Source organism: Salvelinus alpinus, chromosome 29 (assembly GCF_045679555.1).
Source record: "Salvelinus alpinus chromosome 29, SLU_Salpinus.1, whole genome shotgun sequence".
NCBI lineage: Eukaryota > Metazoa > Chordata > Actinopteri > Salmoniformes > Salmonidae > Salvelinus > Salvelinus alpinus.
In genome coordinates, this window is record NC_092114.1 from 8,491,557 (window position 1) to 8,515,332 (window position 23,776).

The 23,776-nt window shown below is 51.5% G+C and overlaps 1 protein-coding gene across 1 annotated transcript in view; it reads left to right on the top strand.

Annotated features, from left to right (window-relative positions):
- Positions 1–23,776, top strand: part of LOC139558863 (adhesion G protein-coupled receptor B2-like) — a 635,752-nt gene that overhangs the window by 517,937 nt on the left and 94,039 nt on the right. Inside the window, exons 23-25 of the mRNA XM_071374380.1 lie at positions 3,464–3,563; positions 4,716–4,787; positions 22,094–22,186. Coding sequence (XP_071230481.1) covers positions 3,464–3,563; positions 4,716–4,787; positions 22,094–22,186 — 265 coding nt within the window. The remainder of the gene's footprint in view (positions 1–3,463; positions 3,564–4,715; positions 4,788–22,093; positions 22,187–23,776) is intronic.

Genomic DNA, 23,776 nt, shown 5'->3' on the forward strand with positions numbered 1-23,776 from the left:
GGCCAAAAGAAGAAGAGTTGAACAGACTATCTAGACTGTCCCAAACACACACACACTAACACATCATCACTAACAGTTTGTACACTGAAAACATATACACACACACACACACACACACTGTGGGAGAGAGACAGTTGGTCCTGGCAGTGCACATCTGTCTCATTGTACATTTGTATTAATCCGTGTTAGCCAGACACGTTATTAGCCTGGTTTAAGATTATTCAGCATCCTCTTCCTCTCCCTTTCTTTGTTCACTTTCTCTCGCTGCTCCCTCGTTGTTTCTCTCTCTCTCTCTTCCTCTCTCCCTCTTCCTCTCTTTCTTCCTCTCTCTCTCTCTCTCTCTTCCTCTCTCCCTCTTCCTCTCTCCCATTTCCTCTCTCCCTCTTCCTCTCTCTTTCATTTATCTGTCACTGCATTCTGTCATGATCTTTGTATTCTGACTTGTTGTCCATTGCTGCTACTTTGAGGTTTGTTAAAACATTTTCTTCTTTCTTTTTCTCCTTTTCTGTGTCCTTCTCTTATTGTCCGTGTGTCCATTTATGTCCTTCTGTGCTTTTCACCTTCGTTTGCAACTGCACTGCCCATCCCATCCGCACTGCCCATCCCATCCGCACTGCCCATCCCATCCGCACTGCCCATCCCATCCGCACTGCCCATCCCATCCGCACTGCCCATCCCATCCGCACTGCCCATCCCATCCGCACTGCCCATCCCATCCGCACTGCCCATCCCATCCGCACTGCCCATCCCATCCGCACTGCCCATCCCATCCGCACTGCCCATCCCATCCGCACTGCCCATCCCATCCACACTGCCCATCCCATCCGCACTGCCCATCCATTCCTCACTCTCATATGTGTGAATGTGTGTATGTGGTTTGCACCCCATTGCTCCCATTACTTGTTGAATGTGTGTGTTTCTGGGTCTGTGTTTGTCTTTCCCATTTGTGTGTCCATCCTCTCCTTCTGTGTGTCCGTCCTCTCCACCCTCTCCTCCTGTGTGTCCGTCCTCTCCACCCTCTCCTCCTGTGTGTCCGTCCTCTCCACCCTCTCCTCCTGTGTGTCCGTCCTCCCCTACCTCTCCTCCTGTGTGTTTGTCCTCCCCATCTTCTCCTCCTGTGTGTTTGTCCTCCCCATCCTCTCCTCCCGTGTGTGTGTTTCCGCCACTCTGTTTGTTGTTTCTGTCCCCTGTCCTTGTGCATAACTGACTGCCCCCCACAATACGTGTGTGTGTCCTCCTCCATCCTGTGTCCTCCTCCAATCCTGTGTCCTCCTCCTCCATCCTGTGTCCTCCTCCTCCATCCTGTGTCCTCCTCCATTCTGTGTCCTACTCCTCCATCCTGTGTCCTCCTCCTCCATCTTGTCTGTGTCCTCCTCCTCCATCCTGTTTGTGTCCTCCTCCTCCATCCTGTGTCCTCCTCCTCCATCTTGTCTGTGTCCTCCTCCTCCATCCTGTCTGTGTCCTCCTCCTCCATCCTGTGTCCTCCTCCTCCAATCCTGTGTCCTCCTCCTCCTCCATTCTGTGTCCTCCTCCTCCATCCTGTGTCCTCCTCCTCCATCCTGTGTCCTCCTCCTCCATCCTGTGTCCTCCTCCTCCATCCTGTGTCCTCCTCCATCCTGTGTCCTCCTCCTCCATCCTGTGTCCTCCTCCTCCATCCTGTGTCCTCCTCCTTCATCCTGTGTCCTCCTCCATCTTGTCTGTGTCCTCCTCCTCCATCCTGTCTGTGTCCTCCTCCTCCATCCTGTCTGTGTCCTCCTCCTCCATCCTGTCCTCCTCCTCCATCCTGTCCTCCTCCTCCATCCTGTCCTCCTCCTCCATCCTGTCTGTGTCCTAAAGTCCACCGGTTGAGGCGTCGCGTAGCAGACTGCTCCTGAAATGCTCCAAGTGTGGTGTGATCTCAAGTACAGCTCTCTCCAGCTCTACTGCCAGCAACGCCATGTTAGTCAACAGATACTATCACACACCAAAACTTACCCTCACACACCGAAACATACCCTCACACACCAAAACTTACCCTCACACACCAAAACGTACCCTCACACATCAAATGATACCCTCACACACCGAAAGATACCCTCACACACCGAAACATACCCTCACACACCAAAACTTACCCTCACACACCGAAACATACCCTCACACACCGAAGCATACCCTCACACACCGAAATATACCCTCACACACCGAAACATACCCTCACACACCGAAACATATACACTCTCTTTTTTCTGTCTCTTTCTCCCTCTATCTCTATCTCTCTCAGTATCTCTCTCTCCACATTTCTCTCTCTCTCTCTCTCTCACTCTCTATCTCTCTCTCTCTCTCACACACACACACACACACACACACACACACACACACACACACACACACACACACACACACACACACACACACACACACACACACACACACACACACACACACACACACACACACACACACACACACACACACACACACACACACTCTCAGTTACAGCTGTCAGTTACTTGTCTCTCACCTGGTCGTGTTCTGCATCGATCACACAGTCTGGAGGTCACTGTGGCTTTCAGTATGCCTGATGTGTGTATCACTGTGAGTGCACATGCAAATGTTTGTGTGTGAGCATGTGCATGTGTTATGAGAGTGTCGCCGTCCCAGATTCTAAAGGTTGAAGTACTCCCTTCTCTACCTCCTCCCTTCTCCCCCTTCTCTCCCTCCTCCCCTCACCTCCTCCCTTCTCCCCCTTCTCTCCCTCCTCCCCTCTCCTCCTCCTCTCCCCCTCCTCTCTCTTCTCCCCTCTCCCCCTTCTCTCCCTCCTCCCCGCTCCCCTCTCCCTCTCCCCCTCCTCTCCCTCCTCCCCTCTCCCCCTCCTCTCCCTCCTGCCCTCTTCACCTCCTCACCCTCCTCCCTCTTCCCCTCTCCCCCTCCTATCCCTTCTCCCCTCTCCCCCTCCTCTCCCTCCTCCCATCTCCCCTCCTCTCCCTCCTCCCCTCTTCTCCTCTCCCCCTCCTCTCCCCTCCTCTCCCCCTCCTTTCCCTTATCCCCTCTTTCCCGCTCTCCCTCCTCTCCCTCCTCCCTTCTCCCCCTCCTCTCCCCCTCCTCTCCCTCCTCCCCTCTCCCCTCCTCTCCCTCCTCCCCTCTTCCCCTCCTCTCCCCCTTTTCTCCCTTCTCCCCTCTTCCCCTCCTCTCCCTTCTCCCCTCTTCCCCTCCCCCCCCCTCCTCTCCCCCTCCTCTCCTATTTCCCCCTCCTCACCCTCCTCCCCTCTCCCCCTCATCTCCCTCCTCCTCTCTTTCCCGCTCTCCCTCCTCTCCCTCCTCCCCTCCTTTCCTCTTCCCCTCCTCTCCCCCTTCTCTCCCTTCCCCTCCTCTCCCCCTTCTCTCCCTTCTCCCCTCTCCCTCCTCTCCCTCCTCCCTTCCTCCCCTCTCCCTCTCCTCTCCCCCTCCTTTCCTATCCCCTCTTGTCTTTCTTCTCTCTCAGGGCCTCTCTGTGGAGCTCCTGTGTGGTTCTCCCTCTGCTGGCTCTGACCTGGATGTCTGCTGTGTTGGCCATCACCGACCGCCGCTCCACACTCTTCCAGGTACACTTTGCTGTCTTCACACTTACACACACCTGCATACACACATCTGCATACACACATTTGCATACATACACACACACACACACACACACACACACACACACACACACACACACACACACACACACACACACACACACACACACACACACACACACACACACACACACACACACACACACACACACACCCCTGCATACACACATACACACATGTATCCAAGCTTGTATAACAATGTACTGTATACACTCTTTCAAACTCACTAACCTTTGCATGCACTCATACACACACTGATACACACACTGATACACAAACTCATAAACCAACTAGCTCTCACAGTCTCACGGCAGAATTACACGTTCATCCATGTTTCTTAAATGTCCGATTTCAAAGTTGTTCCAAAACTCACATTTCAAAGTGTTTAAGGTTAAGTTTAGCCATTAACTCGTAATTTCTAAAGTTAGGGTTTAGGTTTGAGAAAGGCTTTAAACAAAAATTCCTGAATTAGACCATGCAACCTTTTGCACTAGAGGCAGATGCTTAGGCAGACACTGCCGCCTATCCATGATCCCCGTCCATAGCACCCTATCAAAACCCAAACCTACTTGTAGCTAACAGCGCTCACTGTTGCCACCAGTTGCCAAATCTCCATGTTTTCTCCTGACATCCTCACTCTAATACAGACTTGTATCACGGTGCCCTGGCTGCATACACACTCTCATACACACACTGATACACACACTGACACACACATGGATACACACACGGATACACACTCTATCTCTCTGTCACTGTCACTGTCACTGTCTCTCTGTCTCTCTTTCTAGTTCTCTCTCTCTCTCCGTCTCTCTCTCTCCGTCTCTCTCTCTCTCTCCGTCTCTCTCTCTCTCCGTCTCTCTCTCTCTCCGTCTCTCTCTCTCTCCGTCTCTCTCTCTCTCCGTCTCTCTCCGTCTCTCTCTCTCTCTCTCGCTCTCGCTCTCGCTCTCTGTCTCTCTCTTTCTCTCTCTCTCCCTGTCTCTCTCTGCCTCTGTCTTTCTCTCTCTGCCTCTGTCTCTCTGTCTCCCTCTCTGTCTCCCTCTCTGTCTCTCTCTATCTCTCTGTATCTGACTCTCTCTTTCTATGGTAACTGATAGCTGTTCTGCTCTCTTTCAGGTTCTGTTCGCTGTCTTTGACTCTGTCCAGGGTTTCGTCATCATTACTGTCCACTGTGCCATGCGCCGTGAGGTTAGTGTGTGTCTGTGTGTGTCTGAGTGTGTCTGTGTGTTTCTGTTTGTTTACTGTATGCGAGTATATGAAGAACTTCCGTTTAATTCCTGAATTGAAACCCAAACCCTCCTACAGGTGGTCTCGTTTTCAACGTGACTTTGTCCTACTGAAGCGGACAGTACCAGCTAGCTAGATAGACAGAGGTTCAGATCAGACAGTACCAGCTAGCGAGATAGAAAGAGGTTCAGCTCAGACAGTACCAGCTAGCTAGATAGACAGAGGTTCAGCTCAGACAGTACCAGCTAGCTAGATAGACAGAGGTTCAGATCAGACAGTACCAGCTAGCTAGATAGACAGAGGTTCAGCTCAGACAGTACCAGCTAGCTAGATAGACAGAGGTTCAGATCAGACAGTACCAGCTAGCTAGATAGACAGAGGTTCAGCTCAGACAGTACCAGCTAGCTAGATAGACAGAGGTTCAGCTCAGACAGTACCAGCTAGCTAGATAGACAGAGGTTCAGCTCAGACAGTACCAGCTAGCTAGATAGACAGAGGTTCAGCTCAGACAGTACCAGCTAGCTAGATAGACAGAGGTTCAGCTCAGACAGTACCAGCTAGCTAGATAGACAGAGGTTCAGATCAGACAGTACCAGCTAGCTAGATAGACAGAGGTTCAGCTCAGACAGCACCAGCTAGCTAGATAGACAGAGGTTCAGCTCAGACAGTACCAGCTAGCTAGATAGACAGAGGTTCAGCTCAGACAGTACCAGCTAGCTAGATAGACAGAGGTTCAGCTCAGACAGTACCAGCTAGCGAGATAGAAAGAGGTTCAGCTCAGACAGTACCAGCTAGCGAGATAGAAAGAGGTTCAGATCAGACAGTACCAGCTAGCTAGATAGACAGAGGTTCAGCTCAGACAGTACCAGCTAGCGAGATAGAAAGAGGTTCAGATCAGACAGTACCAGCTAGCTAGATAGACAGAGGTTCAGCTCAGACAGTACCAGCTAGCTAGATAGACAGAGGTTCAGCTCAGACAGTACCAGCTAGCTAGATAGACAGAGGTTCAGCTCAGACAGTACCAGCTAGCTAGATAGACAGAGGTTCAGCTCAGACAGTACCAGCTAGCTAGATAGACAGAGGTTCAGCTCAGACAGTACCAGCTAGCTAGATAGACAGAGGTTCAGCTCAGACAGTACCAGCTAGCTAGATAGACAGAGGTTCAGCTCAGACAGTACCAGCTAGCTAGATAGACAGAGGTTCAGATCAGACAGTACCAGCTAGCTAGATAGACAGAGGTTCAGCTCAGACAGTACCAGCTAGCTAGATAGACAGAGGTTCAGCTCAGACAGTACCAGCTAGCTAGATAGACAGAGGTTCAGCTCAGACAGTACCAGCTAGCTAGATAGACAGAGGTTCAGCTCAGACAGTACCAGCTAGCTAGATAGACAGAGGTTCAGATCAGACAGTACCAGCTAGCTAGATAGACAGAGGTTCAGCTCAGACAGTACCAGCTAGCTAGATAGACAGAGGTTCAGATCAGACAGTACCAGCTAGCTAGATAGACAGAGGTTCAGCTCAGACAGTACCAGCTAGCTAGATAGACAGAGGTTCAGCTCAGACATGGGAAGGATTACTCTGCTTCAGCCTATATTAATATATTAGAGTATTGTCCAGATGATCCAGGGCTCCTATAAAGAGATTAGTAAGACACTGGATGAATTAAGACGATAAATCCCCAGTCGAATGCCCTCACTGTCCATACTCAACAGACACACACAGAGTCTCTATGGAGACAAAATACCCATTTACCAGGCACACACACCCGCACACACACACCCGCACGCACGCACGCACGCACACACGCACGCACACACACACACACACACACACACACACACACACACACACACACACACACACACACACACACACACACACACACACACACACACACACACACACACACACACACACACACACACACACACACACACACACACACACACACCGCCCCAACAGATCCACAGATGACACAATCTCAATCGCACTCCATACTGTCCTTTCCGACCTGGACAAAAGGAACACCTATGTGAGAATGCTGTGCATTGACTACAGCTCAGCGTTCAACACCATAGTGGCCTCAAAGCACATCACTAAGCTAAGGACCCTGGGACTAAACACCTCCCTCTGCAACTGGATCCTGGACTTCCTGATGTGCCGCCTCCAGGTGGTAAGGGTAGGCAAGAACACATCTGCCACTCTGATCCTCAACACAGGGGCCCCTCAGGGGTGCGTGCTTAGTCCCCTCCAGTACTCCCTGTTCACCCACGACTGCATGGCCAAACACGACTCTAACACCATCATTAAGTTTGCTGATAAAACAGCAGTGGTAGGTCTGATCACCGACAACAATGAGACAGCCTATAGGGAGGAGGTCAGAGACTTGGCAGTATGGCGCCAGGACAACAACCTCTCCTTCAATGTGAGCAAGACAAAGGAGAGGATCATGGACTACAGGAAAAGGAGGGCCGAACAGGCCCCCATTCTCATTGACGAGGCTGAAGTGGAGCAGGTTCGAGAGTTTCAAAGTTCCTTGGAGTCCACATTACCAAAAAACTATCATGGTCCAAACACACCTAGACAGTCGTGAAGAGGGCACGACAGCACATTTCCCCCATCAACATTTGACATGGGTCCCCAGCTACACCATTGAGAGCATCGTGACTGGTTGCATCGCCTGGTATGGCAACTGCTCGGAATCTGAACGTAAGGCGCTATAGAGGGTAGTGCGAACGGCCCAGTACATCACTGGGGCCAAGCTTCCTGCCATCCAGAACCTATATACCAGACGGTGTCAGAGGAAGGCCCAAAAAATTATCAAAGACTCCAGTCAACCAAGTTATAGACTGTTCTCTCTGCTATCGCACGGCAAGCGGTACCGGAACAACAAGTCTAGGTCCAAAAGACTCCTGAACAGCTTCTACCCCTAAGCCATAAGACTGCTGAACAATGAATCAGATGGCTACACAGACTATTTACATTGACCCCTCCCCCCCTTTGTTTGTACACTGCTGCTCCTCACTGTTTATCTATGTATAGTCACTTTACCCCCACCTACATGTACATATTACCTCGACTAACCTGTACCCCTACACATTTACTCGGTACCGGTGCCCCCTGTATATAGCTTCGTTATTGTTATGTAATTCTACTGTGTTACTTTTTATTTAGTAAATATTTTCTTAACTCTATTTCTTGAACTGCATTGTTGATTAAGGGCTCGTAAGTAAGCATTTCACGGTAAGGTCTGTCGTATTCGGCGCATGTGACAAATACAATTTGATTTGATTTGATATAATGCACACACACACACAAACACACATGCACACACACACATGCTTGCATACATACACACACACACACACACACACACACTCACACGGCCCCCTATTGTGCACAATTATCAGACAAACCACAATGCATTGGGGATTGATCCATTCCGTGGCTACACAACATCTCTCTGTCTCTCCCCCCGATATGATATACATCACTTCATTGTTTATTGAGTAAACATATAGTTGAACGTTAATGGACAAAAACTTTGAGTCATACAGTACATGTTAAATCAATATCACAAAAGTGTAGGATTAGAGTTGCCCAAATCCAGGAATTATTTGAGTAAATATGAAAATCTCTGTCAGGGACTGAACCTAATCCCTAATAGCTACAGCGGATGATGTTGTCTCTGGGATGGAGAGAGATGTGGAGAGGAGAAGAAGGAGAGGAAAGGGGGATGAGAGACTGTGGAAAGAAGTTGCAGAGAGGAATAGAGGGACAGAGGCAGAGGGAAGATGGGGATTGAAAGAACATAGAGTTCATGGATCTATAGAGAGGGTGTGTTGCAGAGTGACATGATGTGTGTATGAGAGGGAGGGAGGGAGGGAGGGAGGGAGGGAGGGAGGGAGGGAGGGAGGGAGGGAGGGAGGGAGGGAGGGAGGGAGGGAGGGAAAAGAGGGAGGGAGGGAAAAGAGGGAGGGAGGGAGGGAAAAGAGGGAGGTAAGTTCTGTGGAAAATGTAATTTACCCGATAGGGAGATAGAGAACATGGATGTATAGAACATGTGATTAGCAGGAAGAGGGGAGGGAGATGGATCGAGAAATTAGGAAAGGAACATGTATGTATGAAAATAATGATTGTCGCACAGAGGAAGGGAGTGAGACAAAAAGATGGAGGGAGGGAGAGGAGAGAGAAAAAATAAAGGGCAAGAAAAGGAGAAAAGGTTAATGAATAACACAAAGGGAGAACATTTAGAACATGTGGAGGAAGGAAAGTGTGAAGATCGGGAGAAAGACAAATGTAGAGGGAGAGAGGAGGAGGGAGAGAGAAGGAGGGAGAGAGAAGGAGGGAGAGAGAGAATGTGAGGGAGCGAGTATAGATCCATAGGAAACCCATTTGACTTTGAAATGAGAAGTACGCAGCCATCAGAGTGCCAACTCACCCAGCAGGGGATGAGGAAAGCAGAGTTAACATAGAGAGGATGGAGAGAGAGAAAGAAATACAGAGAGAGATGGAGATAGACAGAGACAGAGAGAGAGAGAGAGAGAGAGAGAGAGAGATGGAATGAGCAGCGATACTCCAGTGAATGCACTATTCATCTGACACGGGCTCTGCTCTGATCCAATATGCAGTCTCTCACTCTCACACCGAACACCCGCTGTGAGTGAAGATGGCTTTTCTTTGGCGCTGCGGCTCACTTCAGTGTTCTGTTCTCAGATTCCACTCATAGGGTGGTAATTTGTTGTCCTACTCAGCCACTCAGATGAAAGTCAGTCATTTGTATGCTCAGGTGAAGATATGGTTGTCTTGATATCCTGGAGGGATGAAAGGACACAGATTACATATTAGCAGGGTTTATTGAGTCAGACACAACAACCACACAAAATCAAACTGAATAAAGGTGCATTTAAAATAGCAACACACTTCACAGTAAAATAATATAAATGAAGGAGATAAAAAAATAACTGAATGCATATATGGTCAAATACACGTTTTGTCAGTGTAGTCTCCGTGTGTCAGTGTAGTCTCCGTGTGTCAGTGTAGTCTCAGTGTGTCAGTGTAGTCTCAGTGTGTCAGTGTAGTCTCAGTGTGTCAGTGTAGTCTCTGTGTGTCAGTGTAGTCCCCGTGTGTCAGTGTAGTCTCCGTGTGTCAGTGTAGTCTCAGTGTGTCAGTGTAGTCTCCGTGTGTCAGTGTAGTCTCAGTGTGTCAGTGTAGTCTCCGTGTGTCAGTGTAGTCTCATGTGTCAGTGTAGTCTCCGTGTGTCAGTGTAGACTCAGTGTGTCAGTGTAGTCCCAGTGTGTCAGTGTAGTCTCAGTGTGTCAGTGTAGTCTCATGTGTCAGTGTAGTCTCAGTGTGTCAGTGTAGTCTCCGTGTGTCAGTGTAGTCTCAGTGTGTCAGTGTATTCTCATGTGTCAGTGTAGTCTCCGTGTGTCAGTGTAGTCTCAGTGTGTCAGTGTAGTCTCATGTGTCAGTGTAGTCTCCGTGTGTCAGTGTAGACTCAGTGTGTCAGTGTAGTCCCAGTGTGTCAGTGTAGTCTCCGTGTGTCAGTGTAGTCTCAGTGTGTCAGTGTAGTCTCATGTGTCAGTGTAGTCTCATGTGTCAGTGTAGTCTCATGTGTCAGTGTAGTCTCCGTGTGTCAGTGTAGTCTCCGTGTGTCAGTGTAGTCTCAGTGTGTCAGTGTAGTCTCATGTGTCAGTGTAGTCTCCGTGTGTCAGTGTAGTCTCGTGTGTCAGTGTAGTCTCAGTGTGTCAGTGTAGTCTCCGTGTGTCAGTGTAGTCTCCGTGTGTCAGTGTAGTCTCAGTGTGTCAGTCTAGTCTCCGTGTGTCAGTGTAGTCTCCGTGTGTCAGTGTAGTCTCCGTGTGTCAGTGTAGTCTCCGTGTGTCAGTGTAGTCTCCGTGTGTGAGTGTAGTCTCCGTGTGTCAGTGTAGTCTCCGTGTGTCAGTGTAGTCTCCGTGTGTCAGTGTAGTCTCCGTGTGTCAGTGTAGTCTCATGTGTCAGTGTAGTCTCCGTGTGTCAGTGTAGTCTCCCGTGTGTCAGTGTAGTCCCAGTGTGTCAGTGTAGTCTCCGTGTGTCAGTGTAGTCTCTGTGTGTCAGTGTAGTCTCATGTGTCAGTGTAGTCTCAGTGTGTCAGTGTAGTCTCCATGTGTCAGTGTAGTCTCATGTGTCAGTGTAGTCTCCGTGTGTCAGTGTAGTATCCCGTGTGTCAGTGTAGTATCCCGTGTGTCAGTGTAGTCTCCGTGTGTCAGTGTAGTCTCCGTGTGTCAGTGTAGTCTCCGTGTGTCAGTGTAGTCTCCGTGTGTTAGTGTAGTCTCCGTGTGTCAGTGTAGTCTCATGTGTCAGTGTAGTCCCAGTGTGTCAGTGTAGTCTCCGTGTGTCAGTGTAGTCTCCGTGTGTCAGTGTAGTCTCCGTGTGTCAGTATAGTCTCCGTGTGTCAGTGTAGTCTCATATGTCAGTGTAGTCCCAGTGTGTCAGTGTAGTCCCAGTGTGTCAGTGTAGTCTCCGTGTGTCAGTGTAGTCTCCGTGTGTCAGTGTAGTCTCCGTGTGTCAGTGTAGTCTCCGTGTGTCAGTGTAGTCTCCGTGTGTCAGTGTAGTCTCCGTGTGTCAGTGTAGTCTCCGTGTGTCAGTGTAGTCTCATGTGTCAGTGTAGTCCCAGTGTGTCAGTGTAGTCTCCGTGTGTCAGTGTAGTCTCCGTGTGTCAGTGTAGTCTCCGTGTGTCAGTATAGTCTCCGTGTGTCAGTGTAGTCTCATGTGTCAGTGTAGTCCCAGTGTGTCAGTGTAGTCCCAGTGTGTCAGTGTAGTCTCCGTGTGTCAGTGTAGTCTCCGTGTGTCAGTGTAGTCTCCGTGTGTCAGTGTAGTCTCCGTGTGTCAGTGTAGTCTCCGTGTGTCAGTGTAGTCTCCGTGTGTCAGTGTAGTCTCATGTGTCAGTGTAGTCTCATGTGTCAGTGTAGTCTCTGTGTGTGATATGTGTATGTGTATGCATGCTTGCATGTCTCCTATCCATATTAAGCTCGTTACACACGACAAGATTTTTGGAAACACACTAAACACATTTGTTTGTATGACATCCCAATGTTCGTAGGAAGTTGTGGGTATAGTGTTGATATTAGCTATCTCTGTCTCAACATGATGTGGGAGGCAATGTGGGTGTAAATGGCATACTGTGTACCCACTAATCAAATCAAATCAAATGTATTCATAAAGCACATTTTACATCAGCAGATGTCACAAAGTGCTTATACAAAAACCCAGCCTAGAACCACAAACAGCAAGCAATGCAGATGCAGAAGCACAGTGGCTAGGAAAAACTCCCTAGAAAGGCCGGAACCTAGGAACAAACCCAGGGAGGAACCAGGCCCTGAGGGGTGGCCAGTTCTCTTCTGGCTGTGTTGGTTGGGGAGGAACCAGGCCCTGAGGGGTGGCCAGTCCTCTTCTGGCTGTGTTGGTTGGGGAGAACCAGGCCCTGAGGGGTGGGCAGTCCTCTTCTGGCTGTGTTGGGCGGGGAGGAACCAGGCCCTGAGGGGTGGCCAGTCCTCTTCTGGCTGTGTTGGGTGGGGAGGAACCAGGCCCTGAGGGGTGGCCAGTCCTCTTCTGGCTGTGTTGGGTGGGGAGGAACCAGGCCCTGAGGGGTGGCCAGTCCTCTTCTGGCTGTGTTGGGTGGGGAGGAACCAGGCCCTGAGGGGTGGCCAGTCCTCTTCTGGCTGTGTTGGGTGGGGAGGAACCAGGCCCTAAGGGGTGGGCAGTCCTCTTCTGGCTGTGTTGGGTGGGGAGGAACCAGGCCCTGAGGGGTGGCCAGTCCTCTTCTGGCTGTGTCGGGTGGGGAGGAACCAGGCCCTGAGGGGTGGCCAGTCCTCTTCTGGCTGTGTCGGGTGGGGAGGAACCAGGCCCTGAGGGGTGGCCAGTCCTCTTCTGGCTGTGTCGGGTGGGGAGGAACCAGGCCCTGAGGGGTGGCCAGTCCTCTTCTGGCTGTGTCGGGTGGGGAGGAACCAGGCCCTGAGGGGTGGCCAGTCCTCTTCTGGCTGTGTCGGGTGGGGAGGAACCAGGCCCTGAGGGGTGGCCAGTCCTCTTCTGGCTGTGTTGGGTGGGGAGGGAGCAGGGGGTGGGGAGGAACCAGGCCCTGAGGGGTGGCCAGTCCTCTTCTGGCTGTGTCGGGTGGGGAGGAACCAGGCCCTGAGGGGTGGCCAGTCCTCTTCTGGCTGTGTTGGGTGGGGAGGAACCAGGCCCTGAGGGGTGGCCAGTCCTCTTCTGGCTGTGTTGGGTGGGGAGGAACCAGGCCCTGAGGGGTGGGCAGTCCTCTTCTGGCTGTGTTGGGTGGGGAGGAACCAGGCCCTGAGGGGTGGCCAGTCCTCTTCTGGCTGTGTTGGGTGGGGAGGAACCAGGCCCTGAGGGGTGGCCAGTCCTCTTCTGGCTGTGTTGGGTGGGGAGGAACCAGGCCCTGAGGGGTGGCCAGTCCTCTTCTGGCTGTGTCGGGTGGGGAGGAACCAGGCCCTGAGGGGTGGCCAGTCCTCTTCTGGCTGTGTCGGGTGGGGAGGAACCAGGCCCTGAGGGGTGGCCAGTCCTCTTCTGGCTGTGTCGGGTGGGGAGGAACCAGGCCCTGAGGGGTGGGCAGTCCTCTTCTGGCTGTGTCGGGTGGGGAGGAACCAGGCCCTGAGGGGTGGCCAGTCCTCTTCTGGCTGGGTTGGGTGGGGAGGAACCAGGCCCTGAGGGGTGGCCAGTCCTCTTCTGGCTGTGTTGGGTGGGGAGGAACCAGGCCCTGAGGGGTGGGCAGTCCTCTTCTGGCTGTGTTGGGTGGGGAGGAACCAGGCCCTGAGGGGTGGGCAGTCCTCTTCTGGCTGTGTTGGGTGGGGAGGAACCAGGCCCCTGAGGGGTGGCCAGTCCTCTTCTGGCTGTGTTGGGTGGGGAGGAACCAGGCCCTGAGGGGTGGCCAGTCCTCTTCTGGCTGTGTTGGGTGGGGAGGAACCAGGCCCTGAGGGGTGGCCAGTCCTCTTCTGGCTGTGTCGGGTGGGGAGGAACCAGGCCCTGAGGGGTGGGCAGTCCTCTTCTGGCTGTGTCGGGTGGGGAGGAACCAGGCCCTGAGGGGTGGCCAGTCCTCTTCTGGCTGTGTTGGGTGGGGAGGAACCAGGCCCTGAGGGGTGGCCAGTCCTCTTCTGGCTGTGTTGGGTGGGGAGGAACCAGGCCCTGAGGGGTGGCCAGTCCTCTTCTGGCTGTGTCGGGTGGGGAGGAACCAGGCCCTGAGGGGTGGCCAGTCCTCTTCTGGCTGTGTCGGGTGGGGAGGAACCAGGCCCTGAGGGGTGGCCAGTCCTCTTCTGGCTGTGTCGGGTGGGGAGGAACCAGGCCCTGAGGAACCAGGCCCTGAGGGGTGGCCAGTCCTCTTCTGGCTGTGTTGGGTGGGGAGGAACCAGGCCCTGAGGGGTGGCCAGTCCTCTTCTGGCTGTGTCGGGTGGGGAGGAACCAGGCCCTGAGGGGTGGCCAGTCCTCTTCTGGCTGTGTCGGGTGGGGAGGAACCAGGCCCTGAGGGGTGGCCAGTCCTCTTCTGGCTGTGTCGGGTGGGGAGGAACCAGGCCCTGAGGGGTGGCCAGTCCTCTTCTGGCTGTGTCGGGTGGGGAGGAACCAGGCCCTGAGGGGTGGCCAGTCCTCTTCTGGCTGTGTCGGGTGGGGAGGAACCAGGCCCTGAGGGGTGGCCAGTCCTCTTCTGGCTGTGTCGGGTGGGGAGGAACCAGGCCCTGAGGGGTGGCCAGTCCTCTTCTGGCTGTGTCGGGTGGGGGGGAACCAGGCCCTGAGGGGTGGCCAGTCCTCTTCTGGCTGTGTCGGGTGGGGAGGAACCAGGCCCTGAGGGGTGGCCAGTCCTCTTCTGGCTGTGTCGGGTGGGGAGGAACCAGGCCCCGAGGGGTGGCCAGTCCTCTTCTGGCTGTGTTGGGTGGGGAGGAACCAGGCCCTGAGGGGTGGCCAGTCCTCTTCTGGCTGTGTTGGGTGGGGAGGAACCAGGCCCTGAGGGGTGGCCAGTCCTCTTCTGGCTGTGTTGGGTGGGGAGGAACCAGGCCCTGAGGGGTGGGCAGTCCTCTTCTGGCTGTGTTGGGTGGGGAGGAACCAGGCCCTGAGGGGTGGCCAGTCCTCTTCTGGCTGTGTTGGGTGGGGAGGAACCAGCCCCTGAGGGGTGGCCAGTCCTCTTCTGGCTGTGTTGGGTGGGGAGGAACCAGGCCCTGAGGGGTGGCCAGTCCTCTTCTGGCTGTGTTGGGTGGGGAGGAACCAGGCCCTGAGGGGTGGCCGGTCCTCTTCTGGCTGTGTTGGGTGGGGAGGAACCAGGCCCTGAGGGGTGGCCAGTCCTCTTCTGGCTGTGTTGGGTGGGGAGGAACCAGGCCCTGAGGGGTGGCCAGTCCTCTTCTGGCTGTGTCGGGTGTGGAGGAACCAGGCCCTGAGGGGTGGCCAGTCCTCTTCTGGCTGTGTCGGGTGGGGAGGAACCAGGCCCTGAGGGGTGGCCAGTCCTCTTCTGGCTGTGTTGGGTGGGGAGGAACCAGGCCCTGAGGGGTGGGCAGTCCTCTTCTGGCTGTGTTGGGTGGGGAGGAACCAGGCCCTGAGGGGTGGGCAGTCCTCTTCTGGCTGTGTTGGGTGGGGAGGAACCAGGCCCCGAGGGGTGGCCAGTCCTCTTCTGGCTGTGTTGGGTGGGGAGGAACCAGGCCCTGAGGGGTGGCCAGTCCTCTTCTGGCTGTGTCGGGTGGGGAGGAACCAGGCCCTGAGGGGTGGCCAGTCCTCTTCTGGCTGTGTCGGGTGGGGAGGAACCAGGCCCTGAGGGGTGGGCAGTCCTCTTCTGGCTGTGTCGGGTGGGGAGGAACCAGGCCCTGAGGGGTGGCCAGTCCTCTTCTGGCTGTGTTGGGTGGGGAGGAACCAGGCCCTGAGGGGTGGCCAGTCCTCTTCTGGCTGTGTCGGGTGGGGAGGAACCAGGCCCTGAGGGGTGGCCATTCCTCTTCTGGCTGTGTTTGGTGGGGAGGAACCAGGCCCTGAGGGGTGGCCAGTCCTCTTCTGGCTGTGTTGGGTGGGGAGGAACCAGGCCCTGAGGGGTGGCCAGTCCTCTTCTGGCTGTGTTGGTTGGGGAGGAACCAGGCCCTGAGGGGTGGCCAGTCCTCTTCTGGCTGTGTTGGGTGGGGAGGAACCAGGCCCTGAGGGGTGGCCAGTCCTCTTCTGGCTGTGTCGGGTGGGGAGGAACCAGGCCCTGAGGGGTGGCCAGTCCTCTTCTGGCTGTGTCGGGTGGGGAGGAACCAGGCCCTGAGGGGTGGCCAGTCCTCTTCTGGCTGTGTCGGGTGGGTAGGAACCAGGCCCTGAGGGGTGGCCAGTCCTCTTCTGGCTGTGTCGGGTGGGGAGGAACCAGGCCCTGAGGGGTGGCCAGTCCTCTTCTGGCTGTGTTGGGTGGGGAGGAACCAGGCCCTGAGGGGTGGCCAGTCCTCTTCTGGCTGTGTTGGGTGGGGAGGAACCAGGCCCTGAGAGGTGGCCAGTCCTCTTCTGGCTGTGTTTGGTGGGGAGGAACCAGGCCCTGAGGGGTGGCCAGTCCTCTTCTGGCTGTGTTGGGTGGGGAGGAACCAGGCCCTGAGGGGTGGCCAGTCCTCTTCTGGCTGTGTTGGTTGGGGAGGAACCAGGCCCTGAGGGGTGGCCAGTCCTCTTCTGGCTGTGTTGGGTGGGGAGGAACCAGGCCCTGAGGGGTGGCCAGTCCTCTTCTGGCTGTGTTTGGTTGGGGAGGAACCAGGCCCTGAGGGGTGGCCAGTCCTCTTCTGGCTGTGTTGGGTGGGGAGGAACCAGGCCCTGAGGGGTGGCCAGTCCTCTTCTGGCTGTGTTGGTTGGGGAGGAACCAGGCCCTGAGGGGTGGCCAGTCCTCTTCTGGCTGTGTTGGGTGGGGAGGAACCAGGCCCTGAGGGGTGGCCAGTCCTCTTCTGGCTGTGTTGGGTGGGGAGGAACCAGGCCCTGACGGGTGGCCAGTCCTCTTCTGGCTGTGTCGGGTGGGGAGGAACCAGGCCCTGAGGGGTGGCCAGTCCTCTTCTGGCTGTATCGGGTGGAGATTAATAGAGTGCATGGCAGTTAAGGCCAGATACTTCTTCAAGATGTCCGAATGTTCATAATGACCAGCAGGGTCAAATATGAATCACAGTGGTTGTAGAAGGTGCAACAGGTCAGTACCTCAGGAGTTAATGTCAGTTGACTTTTCAAATCAAATCAAGTGTTATTGGTCACATACACATATTTAGCAGATGTTATTGCGGTTGTCGTGAAATACTTGTGTTCCTAGCTCCAACAGTGCGGTAGTATCTAACAATTCACAACAATTTACACAAATCTAAAAGTAAAAGAATGGAATTAAGAAATATATAAATATTAGGACGAGCAATGTCAGAGTGGCATTGACTAAAATACAGTTGCAGTTGCCGTAGCAGGCCACCGCTGGGGGTGGCCCGTCAGGAAGTCCAGGACTCAGTTGCACAGGGCGGGGTTCAGACCTAGGGACTCCGAGCTTAATGATTAGCTTGAAGGGTACTATGGTGTTGAATTCTGAGCTATAGTCAATGAACAGCATTCTTACATAGGTATTCCTCTTGTCCAGATGGGATAAGGCAGTGTGCAGTGTGATGGCGATTGCATCGTCTGTGGGTCTATTGGGGCGGTATGCAAATTGAAGTGGGTCTACGGTGTCAGGTAAGGTAGAGGTGATATGATCCTTTACTAGCCCCTCAAAGCACTACCAAGCGATAGTGCTACCAAGCGATAGTGCTACCAAGCGATAGTCATTTAGTTCAGTTACCTTTGCTTTCTTGGGTACAGGAACAATGGTGGACATCTTGAAGCAAGTGGGGACAACAGACTGGGATAGGGAGAGATTGCATATGTCCGTAAACTCTCCAGCCAGCTGGTCTGAGCATGCTCTGAGGACGCAGGTACGGATGCTGTCCAGCCTGGCAGCCTTGCGACGGTTAACACGCTTAAATGTCTTACGTCGTCCATGGAGAATGAGAACCCACAGTCCTTGGGAGTCGGTGTCCGCGACGTTGCTGGTTTTCCCTTTGTAATCCGTGATTGTCTGTAGACCCTGACACATACGTCTTGTGTTTAAGCCGTTGAATTGCGACTCCACTTTGTCTCTCTACTGACGTGTTGCCTATCTGGTTGCCTTACAGAGGGAATAAATGCACTGTTTGTATTAAAATATATTCCCAGTCACCTTGCCATGGTTAAATCCGGTGGTTCGCGCTTTCAGTTTTGCATGAATGCTGCCATCGACGGTTTCTGGTTTGGGTAGGTTTTAATAGTCACAGTGGGAACAACATCCCTTATACACTTCCTGATGAACTATACGTCAATGTTATTCTCAGAGACTACCTGGATCATATCCCAGTCCACGTGATCAAAACAATCTTGAAGCATGGATTCCGATTGGTCAGAGCATTGTTGAATAGACCTTAGCATGGTACTTCCTGTTTGAGTTTCTGCCTTTAGGAAGGGAGGAGCAAAATGGAGTAGTGATCAGATTTGCCGAAGGGTTGGTGGGGAAGGGTTTTGTGGGCATCCCAGAAGTTGGAGTAGCAGTGGTCAAGTGTTATAGCAGCACGTGTAATACAGTCAATGTGTTGATAGAACTTCAGTAACGTTTTCCTCAAATTTGCTTCATTAAAGTCCCCAGCTACAGTAAATGCAGCCTCAGGATATGTGGTTACCAGTTTGCATAAAGTCCGGTGTAGTTCCTTGAGGGCCGTTGTGGTATCGGCTTAGGGGGAATATACACAGCTGTGACTATAACGGAAGAGGAATCTCTTTGGGTGGTCTTGGAGCAGCCTCTGGGATAAGTTAAATTGTCCTGGGGGGTACAAAGAAAGGATCCAATTTGGGAATGTCGTATTCCTGGTTGTAATGCTGGTGCGTTACCGCCACTCTGATATCCAAATGTCTGTCGACACCATCTGCCTGCACCATAGCCGAGCATTCAGAGGTCAAGACAGCAGGTCTGAGAGAGAGAGAGAGAGAGAGGGAGAGAGAGAGAGAGAGAGAGAGAGAGAGAGAGAGAGAGAGAGAGAGAGAGAGAGAGAGAGAGAGGGAGAGAGGGAGAGGGAGAGGGAGAGGGAGAGGGAGAGGGAGAGGGAGGGAGGGAGGAGGGAGGGAGGGAGGGGGGGAGGGAGGGAGGGAGAGGAGGGAGGGAGGGAGAGAGAGAGAGGGAGAGAGAGAGGGAGAGAGAGAGAGAAATATATATATAGAGAGATAAATATATATAGAGATAGAGAGATAAATATATATAGAGATAGAGAGATATATATAGAGATAGAGAGATATATATATAGAGAGATAAATATATATAGAGATAGAGAGATATATATAGAGATAGAGATAAATATATATAGAGATAGAGAGATATATATAGAGATAGAGTGGGTTGAAAACAGCAGGTCCAGGACAAGGTCGCACGTCTGGTGAACAGTTCAGGGTTCCATGGCCGCAGGCAAAACAGCATTATCTTTTCCTTGAAGAATTTCATGAATTCTTACCTCTTTTGCACACACCGTGTATAGACTTTTCTATTGTGTTATTGACTGTACGTTTGTTTATTCCATGTGTAGCTCTGTGTTGTTGTTTGTGTCACACTGCTTTGCTTTATCTTGGCCAGGTCGCAGTTGTAAATGAGAACTTGTTCTCAACTGGCCAACCTGGTGAAATAAAAATAAAAATACAAACTGCTGAAGTGAAGGCCGTCCTCTCTTGGGGAATACTGCTTTTGAGTTAGCTTTGCGACAGTATCAAAAATACTTTTTGCATTGTTTTTATTCTCCTCAATCGGGTTGGGAAAGTAAGCTGATCGAGCAAGATTAAGGGCTCTTCGATATTGCACGGTACTGTTTTTCCAAGCTAGTCGGAAAACTTAGCGCCATTTCCGGTCCAATTTTCTGAAAGTTTGCTTCAGGGCTCAGGTATTTTTTGTATACCAGAGAGCTAAATTCTTGTGACAAGTTGTTTTTGTTTTAAGAGGTGCGACTGCATCTAGGGTATTACGCAAGGTTAAATGTATATACTCGGTTAGATGGTTAACTGTTTTTCGTACTCCAACGTCCTTGGGTAGGTGGAGGGAGTCTGGAAGGGCATCTAGGAATCTTTGGGTTGTCCGACAATTTATCTGCTTTTGATAATCCTTGTTTGGGGTCTTAGCAGATTTGTTGAGATTGCAAACAAAATAAAATGGTGGTCTGATAGTCCAGGATTATCAGGAAGAACATTAGATCCACAATATTTATTCCACTACCTAGCTTTAGCTCACTTAATGAAAGTTTCAGAGAATAGCAAACAGTATTATATCTCAGAGCACTGTGGCTCTGGAGTTAGTTACCAGTCATATCTCAATTTGAATAAAATCTCATCTTCCTAACACAACCCTCAGTAGACAGGCTGCCTATCTAGATTCAACAGTGTTGTACACTGTCTTTTTCTGTTCTTTATCTCTCTTTCTCTCTCACACTCTCTCTCCCGCACTCAGAGCCTCACTCTCTCCCACTCACTCTCACTCTCTCTCACTCTCTCTCTCTTCCTCTCTCTCTCTCTCTCTCACTCTCTTCCTCTCTTCCTCTCTCTCTCACTCTCTGCCTATATTTCTCTTCTCTCACTTTCTTTATCTTTGAATGTCTTCAAAGAGTGCTTGAATCCATCAATCAAACAATTACTTGGCGTTTATTTCTATAGTACTTTTTAATACATACAGTACTAATGCTAACGCACACATTTAAAGAAAGTGGGTGTCTCTTGATTTTGAACTATTAAATAAAACCCACTAATGATACAATACATGTTCATGACAGGGTAATAGACCATGTTCTAGTCTCTTACTAAAACACAACCTAATATAGATGATCAAACATTCTTAAGATAATATATACGTTTGTAACAGTTACGTACTCAATAAACACATGTAGAGTACTGTATGTATGAACATAGCCTACTCTCTATGATAGTCTTAATGTAGCTAAACTCATTTCAAAACTAGAATGAAGACCTTAATCTACCTTCCTCCCTTTCACCCTCCTCCTCTACTTCTCTCCCTCCTCCTCTACTTCTCTCCCTCCTCCTCTACTTCTCTCCCTCCTCCTCTACTTCCCTCCATCCTCCTCTACTTCTCTCCCTCCTCCTCTACTTCCCTCCCTCCTCCTCTACTTCCATCCCTCCTCCTCTACTTCTCTCCCTCCTCCTCTACTCCCCTCCCTCCTCCTCTACTTCTCTCCCTCCTCCTCTTCTTCTCTCCCTCCTCCTCTTCTTCTCTCCCTCCTCCTCTACTTCCCTCCCTCCTCCTCTACTTCCCCCCTCCTCCTCTACTTCTCTCCCTCCTCCTCTACTTCTCTCCCTCCTCCCCTACTTCTCTCCCTCCTCCTCTACTTCTCTCCCTCCTCCTCTACTTCTCTCCCTCCTCCTCTACTTCCCTCCCTCCTCCTCTACTTCTCTCCCTCCTCCTCTACTTCCCCCCTCCTCCTCTACTTCTCTCCCTCCTCCTCTTCTTCCCTCCCTCCTCCTCTACTTCCCTCCCTCCTCCTCTTCTTCCTTCCCTCCTCCTCTACTTCCCTCCCTCCTCCTCTACTTCTCTCCCTCCTCCTCTACTTCTCTCCCTCCTCCTCTTCTTCTCTCCCTCCTCCTCTACTTCTCTCCCTCCTCCTCTACTTCCCCCCTCCTCCTCTACTTCTCTCCCTCCTCCTCTACTTCCCTCCCTCCTCCTCTACTTCCCTCCCTCCTCCTCTTCTTCCTTCCCTCCTCCTCTACTTCCCTCCCTCCTCCTCTACTTCTCTCCCTCCTCCTCTACTTCTCTCCCTCCTCCTCTTCTTCTCTCCCTCCTCCTCTACTTCTCTCCCTCCTCCTCTACTTCTCTCCCTCCTCCTCTACTTCTCTCCCTCCTCCTCTACTTCTCTCCCTCCTCCTCTACTTCCCTCCATCCTCCTCTACTTCTCTCCCTCCTCCTCTACTTCCCTCCCTCCTCCTCTACTTCCATCCCTCCTCCTCTACTTCTCTCCCTCCTCCTCTACTTCTCTCCCTCCTCCTCTACTTCTCTCCCTCCTCCTCTACTTCTCTCCCTCCTCCTCTTCTTCTCTCCCTCATCCTCTACTTCCCTCCCTCTTCCTCTACTTCTCTCCCTCCTCCTCTTCTTCTCTCCCTCCTCCTCTACTTCCCTCCCTCCTCCTCTACTTCTCTCCCTCCTCCTCTACTTCTCTCCCTCCTCCTCTACTTCTCTCCCTCCTCCTCTACTTCTGTCCCTCCTCGTCCGTCTCTTCCAGGTTCAGGACGCAGTGCGCTGTCGGATGGGGGGATGTAAAGACGACAGTGAGAACTCACCGGACTCATGCAAGAACGGACAGGTGCAGATCATGGTGAATAATATTCCATTTCATCCCTTATTAGACCCATAACCACTGCTAGCCTGGTCTCTCATCAGTTGTTTGTGCTGTCTTGCCAACTCCTGGGACCAGGCTACATAACCACATCCTGCTCGTCCTAAAACTTCCCTGTTTCTGTTCTCCAAATTCTGCTCTTCACTAACTATATTAATGCCCAGTCCCAAATCGACCACATCTCCTTGTGGTGTTCTGAGAGGATTTGACAGGTGTCGATTTGGGATTGTGCCTAAAATCCTAACCCAATCATTTGTTCAGTCCCTCCTAAAGATATTTTATAATCCCACCTGTAATTTTCATATTTTCATTTCATATTTTTATTAACATGGCTGTCAGTGCGGCAGGTTGGTTTATCCCATATGAAAGGCCCTCATCATTATGCACAGGGTGTGTAAGGTAAAGCTCACATAAGGTTATACATAAGGTTACTTTGTCCAAAATCATGCTAATAGCATTGTAAATCATAAAGACATGAAGTGCCTCCCAATGTCACCCAGGTCACAACGCTCTGCAATATTCATTAGTTATAAAAGTTCCTACATTGAACCCTCCCTCCCCTTTGATTTTGTTATTCACACAGTCATTTACTGTAGTGTTTTGGTCTCTTGAATGGACCTCTAGGAAGTTTAGGAGGCTGAAGCTTCACCTTAGATTACCTATACCAGCAACAACAGAAATGCAAAGTTGTTTTAAGTGTAGTGTTGAGGAGGAATGGATGGGTTTGTTTCCTAACTGTAGGGTCCAGAGTTTTTCCTTGCTGTTTTTCCTGGTCACGTCACACTTTACGAGTAAACCAACTCATGACAAAGTTAACAAGAAGAGATGTACTTGTCTTTTAAATCCATAGTCTGACAATAAACTAATCTCAATCCACTTGAAGTAATTGATTAGGCTTTTTGATTAATATCAAAAACAGTCATATCAAATTAATTGGTGAATCCAAAGTGTTTCCAACAGCCATTTTCCAAAATAGCATAATCCATAATGAATCCCTCACTCCAAAAGGCTCAAGGCGACTGAGTGCATAAGGAAAACTTTTCTTGAACCCATTTGCCATAAAGCCTTCAAAAACCTGTCCTAGCCATGATACACTATATGTATAAAAGTATGTGGACACCCCTTCAAAGTAGTGGATTCGGCTATTTCAGCTACAACTGTAAATGACAGGTGTATAAAATCGAGCACACAGCCATGCAATCTCCTTAGACAAACATTCACAGTAGAATGACCTTACTGCAGAGCTCAGTGACTTTCAACGTGGCACCGTCATAGGATGCCACCTTTCCAACAAGTCAGTTCGTCAAATACAAAAATGTCTGCCCCGGTCAACTGTAAGTGCTGTTATTGTGAAGTGGAAACATCTAGGAGCAACAACGGCTCAGCCACAAAATGGTAGGACACACAACCTCACAGAACGGGACCACTGAGTGCTGAAGTGCTTAGCATGTAAAAAGTGTCTGTCCTCAGTTGCAACACTCACTACCGAATTCCAAACTACCTCTGGAATCAACGTCAGCACAAGAACTGTTCATCAGGAGCTTCATGAAATGGGTTTCCATGGCCAAG